The sequence below is a fragment of the Salvelinus fontinalis genome, chromosome 31 (genome assembly GCF_029448725.1).
Source record: "Salvelinus fontinalis isolate EN_2023a chromosome 31, ASM2944872v1, whole genome shotgun sequence".
NCBI lineage: Eukaryota > Metazoa > Chordata > Actinopteri > Salmoniformes > Salmonidae > Salvelinus > Salvelinus fontinalis.
The window spans coordinates 46,943,286-46,964,495 of record NC_074695.1 but is presented as its reverse complement, the minus strand read 5'-3'; the positions used below and the strand labels follow the sequence as shown (position 1 = coordinate 46,964,495).

Here is a 21,210-nt window from a genome sequence, read left to right as displayed (position 1 = left end):
GCGTGTTTACCATCACGTTAGGAGGAGAGTTGTGGAGGTGGGCTTGATAGGTGGTTCGAGGTACATCTCTCTTTTCTTGGCCTGTCATTACATCTGTCTGTTAGCCTTTACAGTTTTTTTTACACACTTACACACTGAAAGTGGTACTTGAGGCACACTCAGTGAAACCATTAACTCATGTACCTAATATTCAGACCAAGTCTGCAAAACTGCAAGCACATTATCTGCTTTACACTCAGTTTGAAATTGTTAAACACTGTAACGGCTGTTGTCCTCCTCTTCCTCAGATGAGGAGAGGAGAGAAGGATCAGTGGACCAATATGCAGCAGTAGGGAAATAAGCCATCTCTTTATTTGAACACGACGGCAACACGAAAACAAAAAAACACTTACAAAATTACAAAACAAGAAAACGACGTAGACGAAACCTGAACATGAACTTAACTAACTAAACGTAGAACTCACGGACAGGAAACAGACTACATCAAAACGAACGAACAGCCAAACAGTCCCGTATGGTACATACATCGACGACACAGGAGACAATCACCCACAAACAAACAGTGAGAACACCCTACCTAAATATGACTCTCAATTAGAGGAAAACGCAAAACACCTGCCTCTAATTAAGAGCCATACCAGGCAACCCAAAACCAACATAGAAACAGAAAACATAGACTGCCCACCCAAAACTCACGCCCTGACCATAAACACATACAAAAACAACATAAAACAGGTCAGGAACGTTACAGAACCCCCCCCTCAAGGTGCGAACGCCGGGCGCACCAGCACAAAGTCCAGGAGAGGGTCTGGGTGGGCAGTTGACCACGGTGGTGGCTCAGGCTCCGGACGCTGTCCCCACACCACCATAGTCACTCCCCGCTTCTGTATTCCCCTCCCAATGACCACCCTCAAACTAAAGCCCCCTAAATGAACGGCCAGCACCGGGATAAGGGGCAGCACCGGGACAAGGGGCAGCACCGGGACAAGGGGCAGCACCGGGACAAGGGGCAGCACCGGGATAAGGGCCAGCACCGGGATAAGGGCCAGCACCGGGATAAGGGGCAGCACCGGGATAAGGGGCAGCACCGGGACAAGGGGCAGCACCGGGACAAGGGGCGGCAGATCCCGGCTGAGAGACTCTGGCAGATCCTGGCTGAGGGACTCTGGCAGGTCCTGGCTGAGGGACTCTGGCAGGTCCTGGCTGAGGGACTCTGGCAGGTCCTGGCTGAGGGACTCTGGCAGGTCCTGGCTGAGGGACTCTGGCAGGTCCTGGCTGAGGGACTCTGGCAGGTCCTGGCTGAGGTACTCTGGCAGGTCCTGGCTGAGGGACTCTGGCAGGTCCTGGCTGAACGGCTCTCGACGCTCATGGCAGGCTGACGGCTCTCTAAGCTCATGGCAGGCTGACGGCTCTCGACGCTCATGGCAGGCTGACGGCTCTCGACGCTCATGGCAGGCTGACGGCTCTCGACGCTCATGGCTGGCTGGCGGCTCTGGCAGATCCTGTCTGGTTGGCGGCTCTGGCAGATCCTGTCTGGTTGGCGGCTCTGGCAGATCCTGTCTGGTTGGCGGCTCTGGCAGATCCTGTCTGATTGGCGGCTCTGGCAGATCCTGTCTGGCGGGCGGCTCTAGCGGCTCCTGCCTGGCGGGCGGCTCTAGCGGCTCCTGTCTGGCGGACGGCTCTGTAGGCTCATGGCAGACGGGCGGCTTTGCAGGCTCATGGCAGACGGGCGGCTTTGCAGGCTCATTGCAGACGGATGGCTCAGACGGCGCTGGGGAGACGGATGGCTCAGATGGCGCTGGGGAGACGGATGGCTCAGATGGCGCTGGTGAGACGGATGGCTCTGGCCGGATAAGGCGCACTGTAGACCTGGTGCGTGGTGCCGGAACTGGAGGCACCGGGCTAAGGACACGCACCTTCATACTAGTGCGGGGAGAAGGAACAGGGCACACTGTACTCTCAAAGCCCACTCTATACCTGATGCGTGGTACCGGCACTGGTGACACCGGGCTGAGGACAAGCACATCAGGATTAGTAGGGGGAGAAGGAACAGTGTGTACAGGGCTCTGGAGACGCACAGGAGGCTTAGTGCGTAGTGCCGGAACTGAAGACACCGAACTGGATACACGCACTACAGGGAGAGTGCGTGGAGGAGGAACAGGGCTCAGGAGACGCACTGTTAGCCTAGTGCGTAGTGTAGGCACTTTAGGTACTAGGCTGGGGCGGGGAGGTAGCGCCGGAAATACCGGACCGTGGAGGCATACTGGCACTCTTGAGCATTGAGCCTGCCCAACCTTACCTGGTTGAATGCTCCCGGTCGCCCGACCAGTGCGGGGAGGTGGAATAACCCGCACCGGCCTATGTAGGCGAACCGGGGAAACCATGCGTAAGGCAGGTGCCATGTATGCCGGCCCGAGGAGACGCACTGGAGACCAGACGCGTTGAGCCGGCCTCATGACACCTGGCTCAATACCCAATCTAGCCCTACCAGTGCGGGGAGGTGGAATAACCCGCACTGGGCTATGCACTCGTACAGGAAACACCGTGCGCTCTACTGCGTAACACGGCGCCTGCCCGTACTCCCGCTCTCCACGGTAAGCCTGGGAAGTGGGCGCAGGTCTCCTACCTGCCCTTGGCCCACTACCTCTTAGCCTCCCCCAAGAAATTTTTGGGTGTTACTCACGGGCTTTTTGGGCTTCCGTGCCAGAAGCGTTCCCTCATAACTCCGGTTCCTCTTTCCGGTAGCCTCTGCTCTCCTCAGTGCCTCCAGCTGTTCCCATGGGAGGCGATCCCTACCAGCCAGGATCTCCTCCCATGTGTAGCAACCTTTCCCGTCCAATATATCGTCCCAAGTCCAGGAGTCCTGGTTGCTCTGTTGAGCTCTCCCTTGCCGCTTGGTCCTAGTTTGGTGGGTGATTCTGTAACGGCTGTTGTCTTCCTCTTCCTCAGATGAGGAGAGGAGAGAAGGATCAGTGGACCAATATGCAGCAGTAGGGAAATAAGCCATCTCTTTATTTGAACACGACGGCAACACGAAAACAAAAAAACACTTACAAAATTACAAAACAAGAAAACGACGTAGACGAAACCTGAACATGAACTTAACTAACTAAACGTAGAACTCACGGACAGGAAACAGACTACATCAAAACGAACGAACAGCCAAACAGTCCCGTATGGTACATACATCGACGACACAGGAGACAATCACCCACAAACAAACAGTGAGAACACCCTACCTAAATATGACTCTCAATTAGAGGAAAACGCAAAACACCTGCCTCTAATTAAGAGCCATACCAGGCAACCCAAAACCAACATAGAAACAGAAAACATAGACTGCCCACCCAAAACTCACGCCCTGACCATATACACATACAAAAACAACATAAAACAGGTCAGGAACGTTACAAACACACTTTTTGCAAAACACTAAACACAGTTCTCTACATTAGATACGTCACTGAAAAGTAACAGGTCTTGTGTTTCGTTTGGGAAAACACTGCCATTCAAAATGCCACACTCATTTACTGATTACCTACACCCAGTGCTCACGTGTGAAAACACTTATAGCTCATTTATTCACTTAGAAATCAGAGCTTGAGCACTATAAAAAAGCTTCAGGTTGGCTTTCTTGGTTTCTTTGATTTTCTTTCAAAAACAAGGACATTTCTAAGTGACCCCGAACTTTTGAACGGTAGTGTACTTGTGCGAGTGAGTGCTATGACAAACTGCCGTGGACTCCACTGCACACGATAGTAGTGTTTTACCTTTGTTTTACCTTTTACACATCATTTGATGGTTTGTGTGTAGAGTTTTGATGCAAAAACACAGTTTTGAGAAGAGTTAAAATAGTTTTGAATGAAGTGTTTGGTTTTTCAAGAGATGTGTGACATCTTGCATGTTGTGTGTGTGGTTTGGGGTTTTGTGTGTAGAGTCTAGCGAAAAGGAGCCATAGTTTCAGAAATCATGTGTAAACACTTGTCAAAAACTGTAAGTTACGGTGACAGAAACCACACACGGCACTATCGCCCACATCCAACACCAATGACATCATCCTCTGAGAGGAGCAAAAAACAAGAAACAAGGGGAGAGCAGCTCCCATCCTCGTGCCATAAATCGGTGGCCGTCGCTGCTATACAGTTCACCTTGGTGTTACAGTTTTTTCCAACTGCTTACACACAAAATCTTTTCATGTCACACGATTTTTGAAACCTCTCACTCAAAGTGCAGAACTACACACCAAATATCCAAAACCTTAAGCTATTTCTCAGCCTTTTGACTCAGTTGTCAATAGCATAAAACACTTTTTTCAAAACACTACACACAATTCTCTACCTAAAACACATAATCTAACAGGAAGTGACTTGCTTTCCTTTTCCAAACACAACCAATCAAAATGCTACACTTATTCACCACGTCACACACACACTCCTCACATGTGCAAACACTAATAGCTTAACTGATCACTAACCAATCACTGCTTTACTGTAGTATAGGCCTATAAATAGGTCAAAGGTCAGATTACCTGTTTTGAACAATGGATGCCAACAATGGACAGAGAGCAAGAGGAGTAGGAGGGAGAGGAAGAGGAAGAAGAGGACGAGGGCAAAGAAGAGAAGGAAGGAGAGCCATCTCTGATGAGATTAGGGCAACACTTGTTGATCGTGTGATCAACCACGGTTTGACCATGAGAGAGACTGAGAGTCCAGCCCAACTTGAGTCGATTTACAGTGGCGTCCATAATTTGAACCTTCAGAAATGAGAACAGGTATGCAACTATCTAAATGACTATTTTAGCATTACAGTAATGTACTGTAAAACACGTATGACTGCATAGTATTGCATAAACATTTGTAACTCTAAGCCATCCATTTACTGCACTGCATTGAATGAATGAGGTTGGTTATCATGCTGTACTACATTTTTTTGTACATTGTTTACAGTTCCTATGCTGAACACATACTGTGTTTGTATTCTGTACAGAGTGGAAAGGCAAAGACATCATGGAGGACGAGGACGCTTGTTTACAGATGTACAAGAGACTGCAATTATAAATATGGTTTTGGCCAACAATGCAATTAGGATTCGAGAGATAAGAGAGCATATCTTGAATAATGACACCATATTTAACAACATCAATGCTGTAAACCTGTCGACCATACAACGCATCCTCCAACGGCACCGAGTGACGATGAAACAACTTTACAAGGTGCCATTTGAGAGAAACTCTGACAGAGTCAAGAATATGCGACATGACTTTGTAGAGGTATGTATGCAACACTACTTCCAGTACTTCAGACATACCATATTAACTCATCTGTATATCCCTTTGTCTGTTACAGAGAGTATTGGAGCTGGATGCCCATGTAATTCGCCATGAATTTATTCATGTGGATGAGGTTGGCTTCAACCTCACCAAAACCAGGCGCCGCGGAAGAAATGTAATAGGACAGAGGGCAATTACCAATGTCCCTGGACAGCGTGGGGGTAATATAACTATGTGTGCTGCCATCACTCAAAACGGAGTTCTCCATCACAATACCACACTACAACACCGGCCACATGCTCACTTTTCTGGATGCAATTTATACAATGCTTGTCCCTGATCCAGATCAGGAGCCTGCTAGATTTGTGGTTTTATGGGACAATGTTAGTTTTCACCGGGCTGTTCGGGTCCAAAACTAGTTTGCCACCCATCCACAATTTGTAGTTTTGTACCTACCCCCATATTCACCTTTTCGAAATCCCATAGAGGAATTCTTCTCAGCCTGGCGCTGGAAAGTATATGATCACCAACCCAAAGCCCGCATGCCGCTTCTCCAGGCAATGGAGGACGCATGTGGGGACATAGAGGTTGCCTCTGTCCAAGGTTGGATACGCCATGCTAGGAGATACTTCCCTCGATGTTTGGCAAGAGAAAACGTATCTTGTGATGTGGACGAAGTATTGTGGCCAGACCCAGGCCGGAGAAGAGATGAAGCGTAGCTTAGCACTGGTGACTGCCCCCCCCGTAGAAATTCCTGGACTGCCCCCCTGGGACCCCACACACACAATTGTGTTCTTTACTGTATTCTAAAGAATATACTTTTGGTTTACATATGTTTATGGTTTTGTTGTATGCTACTGTATACAACAGTAATGTTTGGCCTAATAAATATTTTCTGTTTCTACATTGCATTGGTATTTACGGTGTACTTGTTACCCCTCTCAGCAGATTACTTTCACTGTAGACTATTGTATTGAAATGTAGATATAAGCCTATGAAAGACCAAAGAGCTTTAGATTTAGAACAACAGTGTTTACGTGGTATATCCAAAAATGTACTATTATGAAAGCAGTGTTTGCCATTTGATGCAAATGCTTCATTCTGACATGTGTTTATGGCATTTTGAATGCAGTGTTACATTTTGAAGGAGATGTGTGGCATTTTGCATTTTGTGTGTGCAGTTTTGGGAATTGTGGGTAGAGTTTTGAAAAAAGGAGACAGTTTTGAAAACGTGTGTAAGCCGTTGGAAAAAACTGTAATGAAAACGAATGGATCATTCCATCTTTCCCTTTCCAGGAATGCAGTACAGGTGGGGTGTCCACAGTCACACAAAAGGAATGAATGGATGCTCTCCTTCTCGCTCAGCGATGGTTGGTACACGGGAACATGCTCCATCCAGGTAAGCTATATTGGGATGATCGTATGCACATGCGTGAGCGAATAAGCCAACATGTTACATAAGCTAAGCAGATCCATTGGAGCCATGATGTTTACACCTTTGACATCTGCCATCACAGTCAGAGATGACTCCATCTTGCAAATAAAATACAACACCTTGTCCTAGTTGCACTGCTTGGCCTGTCCATCAGCAGCTGTCCATGACATAACAGGGAAGAGTGGCTTCCCCCCATATAACTTCATTTCCATGGACAGCTGAAGCATGTTGAAGAAGACAGTGAATCGACATGCTATTTATCCTAATCTCCCTGACAGTGAGACTGATAGTGATAGTAGAATAGACAGCAGGACATGTGTGATCCATCCGTCTCTCTGGAGCCTGAACTCTTGACTGGGCTGTGGTTTGTGGACAGGAGACCTGAGGGCCATCCAGACTACACTGTCTTTGATGGTTTCCCTCTCTAACCTCCAATTCCCATTGCATTTCCATGTGGTTGGATGGATGACCAGACCAGTATGTGGCACAGACACATACCGAAGTGTGCCTGATTGGCTCTGGTGATCTGAAGGAGCCCCATAAGGAGTCGAATTGACAGGTTTGCAACCAATGTTATATAAGGAGCCTGGTTTAGGATCTGGTTGCTGATGCTTTACTCATAATTGTGTAAAATATTTATGTGAAAATTTTAAATAAATACAATTACTTTGATTTTGATTTATGTTGAAACAGACTAAAATAGATAGAGCTGTTGAATGTGATTTTTTCCCCCCCCTACATATAGAGTAATGGTCAGTATGCAGCATACCCTCACCAGACCTATAATTTACTCTAACTTGAGGAGCCATTTCGTGTTGGTGTTCTATTGGTAATATATCACAGCCGGCCATCACAAGTCGACAGGCAGGAAATGATCTACTGCCATGCCTTTACAAATCCATCCAAATCCAGATTTTGCATTTTGTGGACAACATAACACCAAATACCATGGGACAAAAATTGTCCAATTGCTCATGGTTGGATTTGCAAGCTGCAGTTAAAACAGTCTAACGTTACTATATAGAAAGAACAGGTTTTTATTTCCAAAAGGTGCAGTACTCGTGTTTCCTTTTCATTATTGCCTTTATGCTAACAGTGCCCCCTTTTAATTGCAACACTGAAGGTTACATGTATATTTCATAATACGTTTACAAACCCAATTAGTTATACTGCAAAAACTTTATTAAATATAAAGTATATAAAGTACACACACACACACTCTAGAGGGTTGCATTTCAGGGAGCTGTCCATCTGTGGTCACGCAGGTAAACCTCTAATCTTATTAGGCCCATTGTAAATGTTGTACTGCCAAATCACAACACATCGATGAAGAATACGAAAGCAGGTCATCTCATCTTTAGACATGAGAACAGTTGGTTGGTTGGAAATAGCTGGTAGTCATTGGTCTTGACTGCAGCTGTTATTCACTTGTGATTTATAACCAATCTCATGCTTTTTATAGATCTTGTTGACGATCTGGTTCCTGCATTTGGCCTTGTCGTCTTAGCATTTTTAATTATAAGTGGTTTTGCAGATCCGTTTGCCGGTTTATGGCAAGGGTATGTTGCAATAATGAGATATGCCTTAATTCCTGGAAATGACCTGGAAATCCCCCTAGATTGGATAGAGAGTCAGCCACCTGCAAGCCCATCCTGACAGTAGTGGTAGAGATTAACCCTGATGTGGCCAGGTCGGGAATTCCCACTCCTTTTATCCTCACCAAAATTACATATCTGCCTAGTTCACTCCCAGATGTGTTTTGCGACAGGACATGTTGCTCCTTTTAATTCTCTTTTTTTTACCACATTTTTGTTTTTTGGGGGGGTTTACAGGTACAATATCAATTTCAATTCATATATTCAGTTTATATAACATGTACCCATGGGCTGCCACGCAAAAGAAAAACAAAAGTAAGAAATACATAGAGAAATTATCGGGCCTACACCCCCAACTCCCCATCCCATTCCCCCCAACACAACATATCTCAGTCCAACCCCCTGCATCTAAGCATTTAACTGCAGGGAACTACCACATCCTATGAAGGAATGTGCCTACCTGATTTAGGAGACACAGTGAACAGTTGGGAGTTGGGGCCAATTTCTTCGTAAAACTTTTCCTTGGTGTTAAATACAGTCTGTGAACAAACTTAAAATGTATAGTTTAATGGCTCGCATTGAGATGCAAAGTCCATATTTCTCCAAATTGCGTTCCAGTTCAAGGGTTGTTCAGATTCACTAAGGTCTGTGGACTATACTTTTTTAATGGCTAGCTCATAATATGAGCTTTCCAAAAGTTGCTTATATATTATAGAGATAGGGATTTTTTCCTAAATCCCATCATTGTTGGGTTGTTGGGTTGTTGGGTTCAGTAGTTGGGTTTCCCAAGGGACTCCATAGGCCAGCAAAGGTGACCTAAGTTGTAAATATAAGAAAAAAGGGAGTTGCCTGGTAATGTGTATGTGTCCTTCAAATCTTGGAATGTTCTTAAACCATTACTGTCCGTGATATAGGCATGGGTACGGATGCCTCATTTGGACCATTAGGGGGGATGCAAAAGGCACTATTGTGAAGTAATGGAGTATGAGTATGCCATTTTGATTTCCAGTTACACCGTTTTTCAATTATGCGCGAAATAGAAATTGTGTGAACAATAATAGAACCAAGGGGTAGTTTACATTGTTTAAGGCATATATCAGTGAAGACGACCATATTCCTCTGTATACTCAGGCCAGGGGGCAGAAGAATCATGTCTAAACCAATTTAAGATAGGGCAAAATGCTAGTTCCTGGAAATAGAATTGGTACTCATAGTCCTCCTACGTCTTTCCGTCTTAGTAAGTTTGTTAGCCAGAGGGGGAGATATGGGAAGCATTGAACTACCCAAATTCAGCCGTCGCAATATTCATTTTGACAAAAGATATTCTGCCGGTTAAAGCAACTGCGATGTTAGTCCATCTACTGAAGTCAAATTGAATTGACTTGAGCATTGTTAAAGTTTCTAGCAATGGAGCCTCCCGAGTGGCACAGCGGTCTGAGACACTGCGTTGGAGTGCTTGTGGTGTCACTACAGACGTGGATTCGAACACAGGCTGTGTTGCAGCTGGCCGCAACTGGGAGACCCATGAGGCAGCGCACAATTGTCCAGGTTTGGCCGGCCGGGATATTCTTGTCCCATCGTGCTCTAGTAGCTCCTTGTGGAGGGCTGGGTGCCTGCACGCTGACTTCGGTCGCCAGTTGGACGGTGTTTCCTCTGATACTTTGGTGCGGCTGGCTTCCGGGTTAAGCAAGCAGTGCGGCTTGGCAGGGTCGTGTTTCGGAGGACACATGGCCCTCGATCTTTGCCTCTCCCAAGTCAGTACGGGAGTTGCAGTGATTGGACAAGACTGTATAATAGCAATTGGGTAAAAATAACAAAAAAATGTGTACAGTGCCTTTGGAAAGTATTCAGACCCTTGACTTTTGTCATATTTTGTTAGGTTACAGCCTTTTAGAAAATGGATTAAATAAATGTTTTCCCTCATCAATCTACACACAATACCCTATAATGACAAAGCAAAAAGAGGTTTTTAGAAAATTTTGCAAATGTATAAAAAAAAAACGAATGAAATATTACATTTGCATAAGTACCCTTTACTCAGTACTTTGTTGAAGCATCTTTGGCAGCAAATCCTGCAATGAGTCTTCTTGGGTATGACGCTAAAAGCTTGGCACACTTCTATTTGGGGAGTTTCTCCCATTCCTCTCTGCAGATCCTCTCAAGCTCTCTCAGGTTGGATGCGGAGCATTGCTGCACAGCTATTTTCATGTCTCTCCAGAGATGTTCGACCGGGTTCAAGTCCGGGCTCTAGCTGGGTCACTCAAGGAAACTCAGAGACTTGTCCCGAATCCAGTCCTGCGTTATCTTGGCTGTGTGCTCAGGGTCGTAGTCCTGATGGAAGGTGAACCTTTGCCCCAGTCTGAGGTCCTGAGCGTTCTGGAGCAGGTTTTCATCAAGGATATCTCTGTAGTTTTCTCCATTCATCATTGCCTTGATCCTGACTAGTCACCCAGTCCCTGAAAAACATCCCCACAGCATGATGCTGCTACCAACATGCTTCACCCTAGGGATGGTGCCAGGTTTCCTCCAGACGTGACGCTTGGCATTCAGGCCAAGGAGTTCAATCTTGATTTCATCAGACCAGAGAATCTTGTTTCTCATTGTCAAGAGAGTCTTTAGGTGCCTTTTGGCAAACTCCAAGCGGGCTGTCATGTGCCTTTTACTGAGGAGTGGCTTCCGTCTGGCCACTCTACCATAATGGCCTGATTGGTGGAGTGCTGCAGAGATGGTTGTCCTTCTGGAAGGTTCTCCAATATCCACAGAAGAACTCTAGAGCTCTGTCAGCATGACCATCAGGTTCTTGGTCACCTTCCTGACCAAGGCCCTTCTCCCCCGATTGCTCAGTTTGTCCGGGCGGCCAGGTCCAGGAAGTCTTCGTGGTTCCAAACTTCTTCCATTTAAGAATTATGGAGGCCTCGACACAATCCTGTCTCGGAGCTCTAAGGACAATTCCTTTGAACTCATGGCTTGGTTTTTGCTCTGACATGCACTGTCAACTGTGGGACCTTATGTAGACAGTTGTGTGCCCTTCCAAATAATGTCCAATCAATTGAATTTTCCACTGGTGAACTCCAATCAAGTCGTAGAAACATCTCAAGGGTGATCAGTGGAAACAGGATGCACATGAGCTCCATTTTGAGTCTCGTAGCAAAGGGTCTGAATACTTATGTAAATAAGGTATTTGTTTTTAATTTTTTATACATTTTCAAACATTTCTAAAAACTTGTTTTCACTCTGTCAATATCGGGTATTGTGTACAGATTGCTGAGGATTTGTATTTATTTAATCCATTTTAGAATAAGGCTGTAACTTTAAAAAATGTAGAAAAAGTCAAGGGGTCTGAATACTTTCTGAGGGCACTGTATATGACAAAATATAAAAATAATATAATATACTAATAATATTTTTAATTAAAACATGTCTTGCAATGGTTTTATCTATGGAAGGAAATATATATACTCCTAAATATTTAATATGGGAAACAATTGGGATTCCATAAGTAGAGATGGAGTCCTCGTTCAGGGTCTTGAGAGGCAGGGGAGCACATTTGGTTAGATTAATTTTATAACTTGAGATGAAGTTGAATTTATCTATGATCTTCAATGCGTTTGGGAGCGATTGAGATACATTGTCTAGATATAGTAAAATATTGTCTGGGTATAATGAGATTGGGGAAATTGTTGTTATTTCATTCGATTGACAAATTGCCTGGGCCAGGGGTTCCATGGATAATAAAAATAGCAAAGGAGAAATCGGCTCACCTTATCTACTGCTTCTAGTGATTCTGAACAGAGCAGATATTGCCTGTTATAACAATGTCTGCGGGATTTGGCATACACAGTCGGGTCCATAAATATTTGGACATTCACCAAGTCGATATTATTCTAGCTGTCTACCACAGCAATTTGGAGTTGAAATTAAATAATAAATATGATTTGAGGGTATTTACATCCAAATCAATGAACGGTGTAGGAATTACAGCACTTTCTATATGTGCCTCCCCCCACCTTTTTAAGGGACCAAAAGTAATTGGACAATTGGCTGCTCAGCTGCTTCATGATCAGGTGTGTGTTATTCCCTCATTCGTTAATTTACAAGTAAGTAGATCAAAGGTCTAGAGTTTATTTCAAGTGTGGCATTTGCATTTGAAATGTGTTGCTGTTAACCCTCAACATGAAGTCCAAAGAGCTGTCACTGCCAGTGAAGCAAGCCATCATTAGCCTGAAAAAACAAAACAAACCCTTCAGAGAGACAGCAAAAACATTAGGTGTGGCCAAATCAACTATTTGGTACATTATTAACAAGAACACACTGGTGAGCTCAGGAACACCAAACGGCACAGAAGACCATGGAAAACAACTGTGGTGGGTGACAGAATAATTATTTCCCTGGTGAAGAAAAACCCCTTCACAACAGTTGTCCAGATCAAGAACACCCTCCAGGAGGTAGGCGTAGCTATGTCAAAGTCAAGAGAAGACTTCACCAGAGTAAATACAGAGGGTTTACCACAAGATGTAAACCACGGGAAGACATCTTAAAAAGCCTGTACAGTTCTGGAACAACATCCTATGGACAGATGAGACAAAGATCAAAGTGTACCAGAATGATGGAAAGAGAAGAGTATGAAGAAGGGAAGGAACTGCTCATGATCCAAAGCATACCACCTCATCTGTGAAGCATGGCGTGTTATGGCGTGGGTATGTATGGCTGCCAATGGAACTGGTTCCCTTGTATTTATTGATGATGTGACTGCTGGCCAAAGGAGAAAGATGAATTCTGTGTTTAGGGCTATATTATCTGCTCAGATTCAGCCAAAATGCTTCAAAACTCATTGGATGGTGCTCACAGTGCAGATGGGCAATGACCTGAAGCACAGTGCGAAAGCAAACCAATATTTTTTAAGGCAAAGAAGTGGAATGTTCTGCAATGGCCAAGTCCATCGCCTGACATGAATCCAATTGAGCATGCATTTCACTTGCTGAAAGCAAATCTGAAGGCAAAATGCCCCAAGAACAAGCAGGAGCTGAAGACAGCTGCAGTAAAGGCCTGGCAGAGCATCACCAGGGAAGAAACCCAGCAGCTGGTGATGTCTATGGGTTCCAGACTTCAGGCAAAGAATTTGCAACCAAATATTAAAACTCACAATTTAATTTATGATTACGTTAGTTTGTCCAATTACTTTTGAGCACCTAAAATTGTAGGGCAAATGGTTGCAATTCCTGCGTGGACAAAGATCTTAAATGAAAGATGACAGTCTACACTTAAAGCACATCTTGATTGTTTCCTTTCAAATCCATTGTACAGAGCCAAAATGATGCAAATTGTGTCACTGTCCAAATGTACTTATGGACCTGCCTGTAGTATTTTAATCATATTAATAACATTGGAGCCACTTGTTCCAAGACAGACCATTCTAGTCTATCAAAAGCTTTTTCTGCATCGAGAGATAAAACAACCCAAGGAGCTGTTGTTTCTGATGAAGTATGTAAGATATGTAAAAGTCGATGGAGGTTATCTGAGGATCAAAGTTTTTGAACAAAGCCTATTTAGTCCGTGTGGACCAATGAGGGTAACTAAGTCTCGAGACGGGACGACAACGTTTTTGAAAAGAGATTAATATCTGTGTTTATCACAATGAAAGCAAATTTTGTTTGCTTTCAGAAGAGGACTGGCCGCCCCTCATAGCCTGGTTCCTCTCTAGGTTTCTTCCTAGGTTTTGGCATTTCTAGGGAGTTTTTCCTAGCCACCGTGCTTCTACTCCTGCATTGCTTGCTGTTTGGGGTTTTAGGCTGGGTTTCTGTACAGCACTTTGAGATAGCAGCTGATGTACGAAGGGCTATATAAATACATTTGATTTGATTTGATTTAGTTCTGTATTCTCATCTCTCAAAAATAAACCTTTGGGGGCCTTTAGTTTTGTTTGGGGCTGATGAAAAAGCAGACGGTTTGTACAAAATGGTTCTTCATTCTATGTGCGTCCTTACGGAGCAAGTGTGTTTCTTGGAGCGTTGCTATATCAATATGGTTTCTTGCTGGAATACCAAGACAGCTGGAACATTTGATAGGACAATTTAGGCCTTTCAAATTCCAAGAGAGAATGTTATACACGTGATATAATTGTTATCTTAGCCCATGGATGTGTAACTAAAAGCAGGACCTTAAGCAGCATATTTTTGGGGGGTCTTTTAAGGCATTGAAACATAAATAACGTAAAACATAAAACAAGTAACCATGTTCAGACCTTTACAGTTTAGTTAGTAGACTTGATGTGTTAGCGTGAATAATGAAGACAAATATCAAATATAATCTTAAAAAGTAGGCTAAAACAACAACAGATATGCAAGCCTGACCACCATATTTGAAGAAATGTCAACTAGAAAGGTTGTAGGAGCAATAGTTATTGACCCATTATCCTCATTATTATTAGTAAAATGGCTTAAATGACCTTAAACATAACCTGACCCTCAATGTGTATTAAGCATTTAAGTGCTCTATACTATGTCCGAAAAAGAACATGGTATGTGGAATAAATGCAGTCTATGATCTAGATCTCACAACACTTAATCGTGGCCTGTAGGCCGAGTCCTCCCTGGGAGATACATTTTGACGCGTAAACGGAGGGGGACAGCCATCAACATGAACTGAATTGAGTGGTAGCCCATATCGGACTGACCATCTATCCTAAACAGAAAAAATACAAATATCAGAGGAATAGTTTCTAATTTAAATGGACATATTTAGCTCTTAAGTATGCAATGTGCTGTAACCCCACAAGGAAGCTGCCCCAATCTGTATACACTTCAATATATTGTCCGTTGTTCATTAATTGGTATGGTGTCATCATTGGCTAAATGTCTTGGACCGTAAGTCATGTAATAATAGCACAGTCCAATCTGCAGTAATAATAACAGCAGCAACAATAACAGTGTTCCGTTTACACAATTGAGGGGGTGTCCTTATCATTGTCTTATGCTGAGGTCACCATCATAGCCATAAGCTAGGCTGTATGGTTGTGTATGGAAGCCGACCTGAATACTGAGACAGTGTTGCTCTATCTCTGACACAAATACCGAGGGTGACAATCACAGCAAAGTGGCCACTGAAAATGAGAGTTTTGCATGACAGTCCAAAATGGACTTGAACTTTTGTACACATCTAACATTTTCCCATAGCTGTTGAACAAATAAATCACAAAATGGCTTCAGCTTGGTTGAGTAGGGTAAGTGTGTTCCCTAATGAGCAGGCGGAGTGAGTGTGAAGGTGTAGTCTAGCTGAGCTCCAGTGATTACTGGTTGGATTGGGAGGCCCAGTGCCTTGTGGGAGAAGAGTAATCAAAGCGGCTCATGAGGGAGCAACGAGTATCGTCTGGCAATCAGGCCACAACAGAGGTCTCATTCATCACTTCCCTTTTCAAGTACAACCCCCCAAGACATCCTACACCACCACGACCACCACGGAGAACCTAGAAATCCCCATACCGTGTAGTTGGTAGAGGGAGGGACGTAGCCCAGACTCTAGATGGAGCAGGGTAGTTATCGACTCGAACAGAAAGAAAAATAATTTACCTTGGACCGCTTTCCAATAGAAACCCGGCCTCTTTATGTGTAGAGAACATATTTTGTGTTTTTGCAGTGCATGCTTTCTCCTTTCCTCTCCGAAAGACTCTGGCATGCTGCCCTAATGGGGGTTGATAACGGGCATAACTCAGGGTCCTTATCGATTGAGTCTCTTCCTGTCCTTAAGGATGTCACCATGCTGCACCCTCTTTCCCTTCACCCAATGACCATGACTTCTGACCCGTAACAATGTCAGCTTGACCCAGGTGGCTGGACAGTAGCCAGGCTAGTCATCTTTGTCTCCACTGCCCCTGGGAATGAGCTGCTCCAAATGGGACAGAGATACTCAGAGTGTGCTGGACGGACATTTATGCGAATGAACTTCCACTCTCTCAGTCAACCTACTCTGAAGCAACAGTAATCTACCATTTCATTCTTGGATGATACTCTAATATTTCAGATATGCAGCGGAGAAAACAGCTGGGGGCATCTGTCAAAACGAATATGTGTCGCACTGCATCCAAGGCAAGCTGGGGGATGTTAACTCATAGGCACTTACAAGGCATACTGGAGAAGTTGACTTTGGCCTTGCCTTTATAAACAAATAGTGTGAGTGGTAAACACCAATGCCAATAGTGACCTGGCATATTTCAATCTTCTCGCTCTCGTGAATCCTTGCTGCATGGAATGTACGTGATAGGCTTCTCTCATGCTAACTCCCAATGAAACACCCCATACAGCTAATACGTACACTATACATTCCTATGGAGGCCCAGTGCTGAAAGCAGAAAAAAATCCCAACAGGTCTCAACAGTTATAGTATAGTAAAGAAGGGTGGCTAGTCAAGGCTGGGAAAATCCACAGTTGACTGTTTGTCACACGATACCTACTTACAATATAGTGCAACAGTCTGAATTCCTATAGCTCTGGCCTAGTTTGTACTGTAATTCAGTAGCTGTGATTGGCAGTGATAAAATCAGAAGGAGATTATTACATTTTGGTGCAGTTTTAGTGCAGTACACTGAAATCCTATTATGTGTAATCCATAGTAGTACTGTAGATATTATGAAAGGTAAACCCGTAAACCCTATTGGAATCTCATGAACTGATTGAGTTTTTTTTTTCTTCCAGTGGGAAACCTAGATTTCATGAGAAGATGATGCAACATATTGGAGACCCCATACAGTGGTCATTTGGAGGTCATACACGGGTATTACCTATGGATGTGTGTCACAAACGACCCCGATCTCAAAGCAGAGATAGGTATTCTCTGTAATAGGGGTCCCCAACTGGTGGCCCGCTGGCCTCAATCTTGTTGATGATCCCTGCTCTATGAATACTGTACTCTCTTAACCCATCCTCCAGACATTTAGCTCGTCTCTTCATCATCTGTTCTCCATCTCAGAAGCTCCTCTCGATGTACAGTATTTATGCCTTGAGGAGGGCTGCTAATGCTGAGCTTACTGATGACTGTACGTGAGGGACACTGCTACAGAATCTACAGAAGCTGAGTGGGTAGCAGGTAGCCTAGCTGTTAGAGCGTTGGGCCAGTAACCGAAAGACTCTGGTTTGAATACCTGAGGTGACTATGTAAAAATTTGCTGATGTGCCCTTGAACTCGGCACTTAACCCTAATTTGTTCCAGGGGCACTGTACTACTACGGCTACCCTTGTACAACAACACATTTCCCTGCAGCTATCTGATATACATTTAAAAAATCTACATTTTCTTTGGTGTTCAGGAGGCTACTGGCAAGAGGGAAGACCTGATGAAGACGCCACAAGGAAGATGTCACATTACAGTATCTATCTGTCACTTTGGGTTTGAATTAACGCAAACATGGAAACAATCCTTGAATTCTCCAGATGACTCCATTGTAGTCCTTTATTGAGAGGTTATCCTAAGGAATTTCGATTTGATCAAATGAACTTGAACTTTCTGGAAAGTACAAGCATAGTAATCTCCAACCTTTGTTGTGAGTAGCAAAGTGGAAGGCGTACTGTCGAGGGACCATATGCTTTCCGTGAAGCCTAGTTTTTCCTGGACCAGTGTCGGCTAGCAGCTACTATAGACTGATTTAAGACATTCAAGACCTAACATAGGATGTAAGAGAAGGAGGACAGTAAATCATCTGAGGTTCTAACAATGGTCTACTGTCTTCATAGGCACACATTTATACACCATTACATTGGAAGGAATGTGCTTCCTATCTTTTAATGAACAAAAAAATGCTTATGTAAGAACTGCTTTTATGTATAGCCCTAATGCCTTTAACTAGGTTTCAGAGGACATTGTAGGAGATTTCCACACCTTAAATACAAGTACAGTAATTATAAAAAATGTACAAAATTATCAGCAGCACACTATTATTTTAGACTTTGGACTGGTAGAGTGGCCATATATTGCTGACTTACCCTCAGTGTTTCTAGACTGATTGTTTGGGCCCTGGTAGTTGAAGAGGAATTGGGACTGTCTCCTGGCTGGCTGGTCTCCTTCCTCCCTCATGACAGGAGCTCTGCTGGTCGGGCTGAACTTCACTGCGAGAAGCTCCTGGTCAAGTTTACTCTGGGGCTTTGTGGGCTCCTCACGCTGCTCCTCAAGATGCTCCTCAAGGTGCTTCTCGTGGTGCCGCCCGTAGCTTTGGGATGAACGACTGCCATCATGGTGGTGACTGCTTTGGTTGTCTCTGTGTTCGTGGCGGCCAGTGTGTCTCACTCCCTTGTCACTACGGACAGTTTGTGTGACGTCCTTCGAAGTGGCACTCTTCATCACTATGTCACCATCTCTGTGATGCCTGCTTTCCCGGTCAACAACTTCCTGTTGACGCCTGTGGCTCTCTGAAGTAACTTCCTGTTTAGTTGTTGTTGTCGATGTTGTTGACTCCCCCTGGGCCTTTGAGGTGGTCTGGTCCATGCGATGTGGATCCTCGGTAACGGTCACCTCCTCTCTTCTCTCCTGATCATATGTTCCCAGTCTCTCTCTCAGCTCCTGCCTCAGGTCATTAAAGATCTCATAAGTAGGAAAGCTTGTCTCAGCATAGGATGGTGACACTGTGGTCGATTCTGTTGGCTGGACCGGGTCTTGTGGTATAGTAGATGAGGGGTCAGGCAGTGTGTAGTCATACTCCTCATCTTCATCCAGGACAGGTGGGTCCTCTTTGTAAAGAGGTAGGGTGTTACCGGGGGCGAATGGGTCTAATGGGCTTGTCTGTCTATTGTCATGCGGTTTGCTGAGGTCTCTCAGAGGGTTGTTGTTCTGTCTGGTTGTTGCTAACATGGGCTTCTTAATGTTACGAGGGTTGCAGTCAGGGATAGGAGAACACATCAGGCTCCCGCCATCGTTAGGACAGTGACACACCTGACACGGGTCCATCTGGAAGGAGTGGCCCGCTTCATACTTCTGGTTGCCTTGGACACAACCGATGCTCTCACACTGCGGACACCCATCCGCAGGTTCCACGACAGTGATGCAGTTGGGAGGGATCTCGGGACACGGGATGAAATGGCACCCGATCCTCCCGCCTCCCTGTGGACAAGAACATTCTGTGCTTCCGAAATCCACAAAGTAAGATTCTCCCTCTGGAACTTTCCCATTCCGGAAGCCTGCATGGATGCAGTCATAGTACTGGTAACCTTCACATGAGCATCCTATTTTAACGCAGGTGGCACAGCAAGCGCCCTTCTCCAAAACCTCCTCAATGCAGTTGTCCAACACTGGACAATCCACGCCTGTACAGTCCCTTTGGCTTAAACAGGTGCCCAGGCACAACAGGAGCACACATTGAAACAGCATCAGTTTTTCTCGGTTCATTTCTCATAAAAGTCCCAGAGCCCAAGAACAATTGTTGAAAATTGAATTTGATGACGACTATTGTCAACGGTCTTCTGCGGTCGACCTGGAGTGAGAATGATGTTGAAGGTTCGATTTCAAATGGCCTCCTTTAACCTGTGAGAATGAAAGAGAAACAACATGACACTACTGTTATGTTAAGTTACTGTAGTGACAGAACCACAAGATCATCACCAAGATCATCACCAAGTCGTTTGTCATTGAACTGGGTCCCACTAGTCTCCACTGTTTAAACTAGCTACCATTAGTGTCATTAGGCCTAGACTAAAATTGACCATTGGGCTAATGTATGTTTTTCCATGCCCATTCTCTGGTCACAGGACAGCTAAGGGATGCATACTGTGGTTTGCGTTACATTGGTATGGAAATGTGGCTACAGGTAATGCTGGATAGGGATAGGGGGAAATATGGACAACCCTAGAGAAACCGTCCAAAGTTAGAAAAGAAAGGTACTGTACCTGACAGCTCCTACACACAGAATAACACAGATAAGAGAGGACAAAGCTCATGCACTACAGTAGGCTTAATGTGGTTGCTAGTGTCAGATATTTTCTAAATCTGCAATTCAAAATGTGTCCTTTCTAAGAAGTGTGTTCTGTGTACGTTTTAATAAGATGCATTTCTTACACTACTGTACTTGGACCGAACAATCTTTGCAGTGATCCATATTCAGCCAGTTCTGAACTCGTGTGTGATCCAAGTCAGTGATGTGACTACAAATCAGAGAACATATTGAAAACCAGGTGTTTTCTATTTCACTTTTCCTGTTTTTCCTTAACCGTTCGTGTGCTTGATCCAGTCCTAAGAAACACTGCAGCGTTTCAACCAAAGGAATCTGTTGTACGATTCTACAAGTTATTTTCAAAATGCATTCCAGTTCTAAGTGAAACATTATGTGTGTGTGAAACAAATATTAGATCCATTTCTTAACATTGTACTAATCTTTAACACTGGGCTTAACTCAGTTGAGGAATATGAACAGTGTTAGACTCAAAAGACACACACATAGCACAACAGCCCAGACTCATCGCCCCCATAATGCTTAGAGACAGCATGCTGCTGCATGGATTCCAACATATGGTGGAGCAGTTTGGGAGGGCAAAAGTCACCCAGTGTTGACATGGTATATTTTCCTCAATAGACACCCTTCACGCTCATGTGTACCTTGGATGTATGGAGAAGCCTACACTGAAACGTCTTTAAACTCCCAGCAGCAACTCAGAACTCCGTTTTCTATATCAACATATTCTAAAATACTATACTCCTGCCATATGACGTCCCGGTTCCATGACTATATTTGAATAAGAATGTTGAGTTTATCAACCTACATGTATAGAGTTATGGTGTGCTGCTCTGTGCTGAGGCATCCTATTATCTAGGCGCAAATTTGCCCTTTCAGTGCTGATTATGTAGGGGACCATGCACTTCCTTTCAGTGAGGATTCTATCATTAACACAACCCCTCAGTGTCAAAGTCAACCAAGCACGGGTTATGGCAGTCACAGC

At 44.4% G+C, this 21,210-nt stretch overlaps 1 protein-coding gene across 2 annotated transcripts in view; it reads right to left on the bottom strand.

Moving 5' to 3' along the window:
* Positions 1-21,210, bottom strand: part of LOC129830412 (fibulin-2-like) — a 51,907-nt gene that overhangs the window by 29,291 nt on the left and 1,406 nt on the right. For both annotated transcript variants that reach the window (XM_055892974.1, XM_055892975.1), the window contains exon 2: positions 18,271-19,801. In XM_055892974.1, the coding sequence (XP_055748949.1) occupies positions 18,271-19,666 (1,396 nt within the window). In that variant the 5' untranslated portion in view covers positions 19,667-19,801. The remainder of the gene's footprint in view (positions 1-18,270; positions 19,802-21,210) is intronic.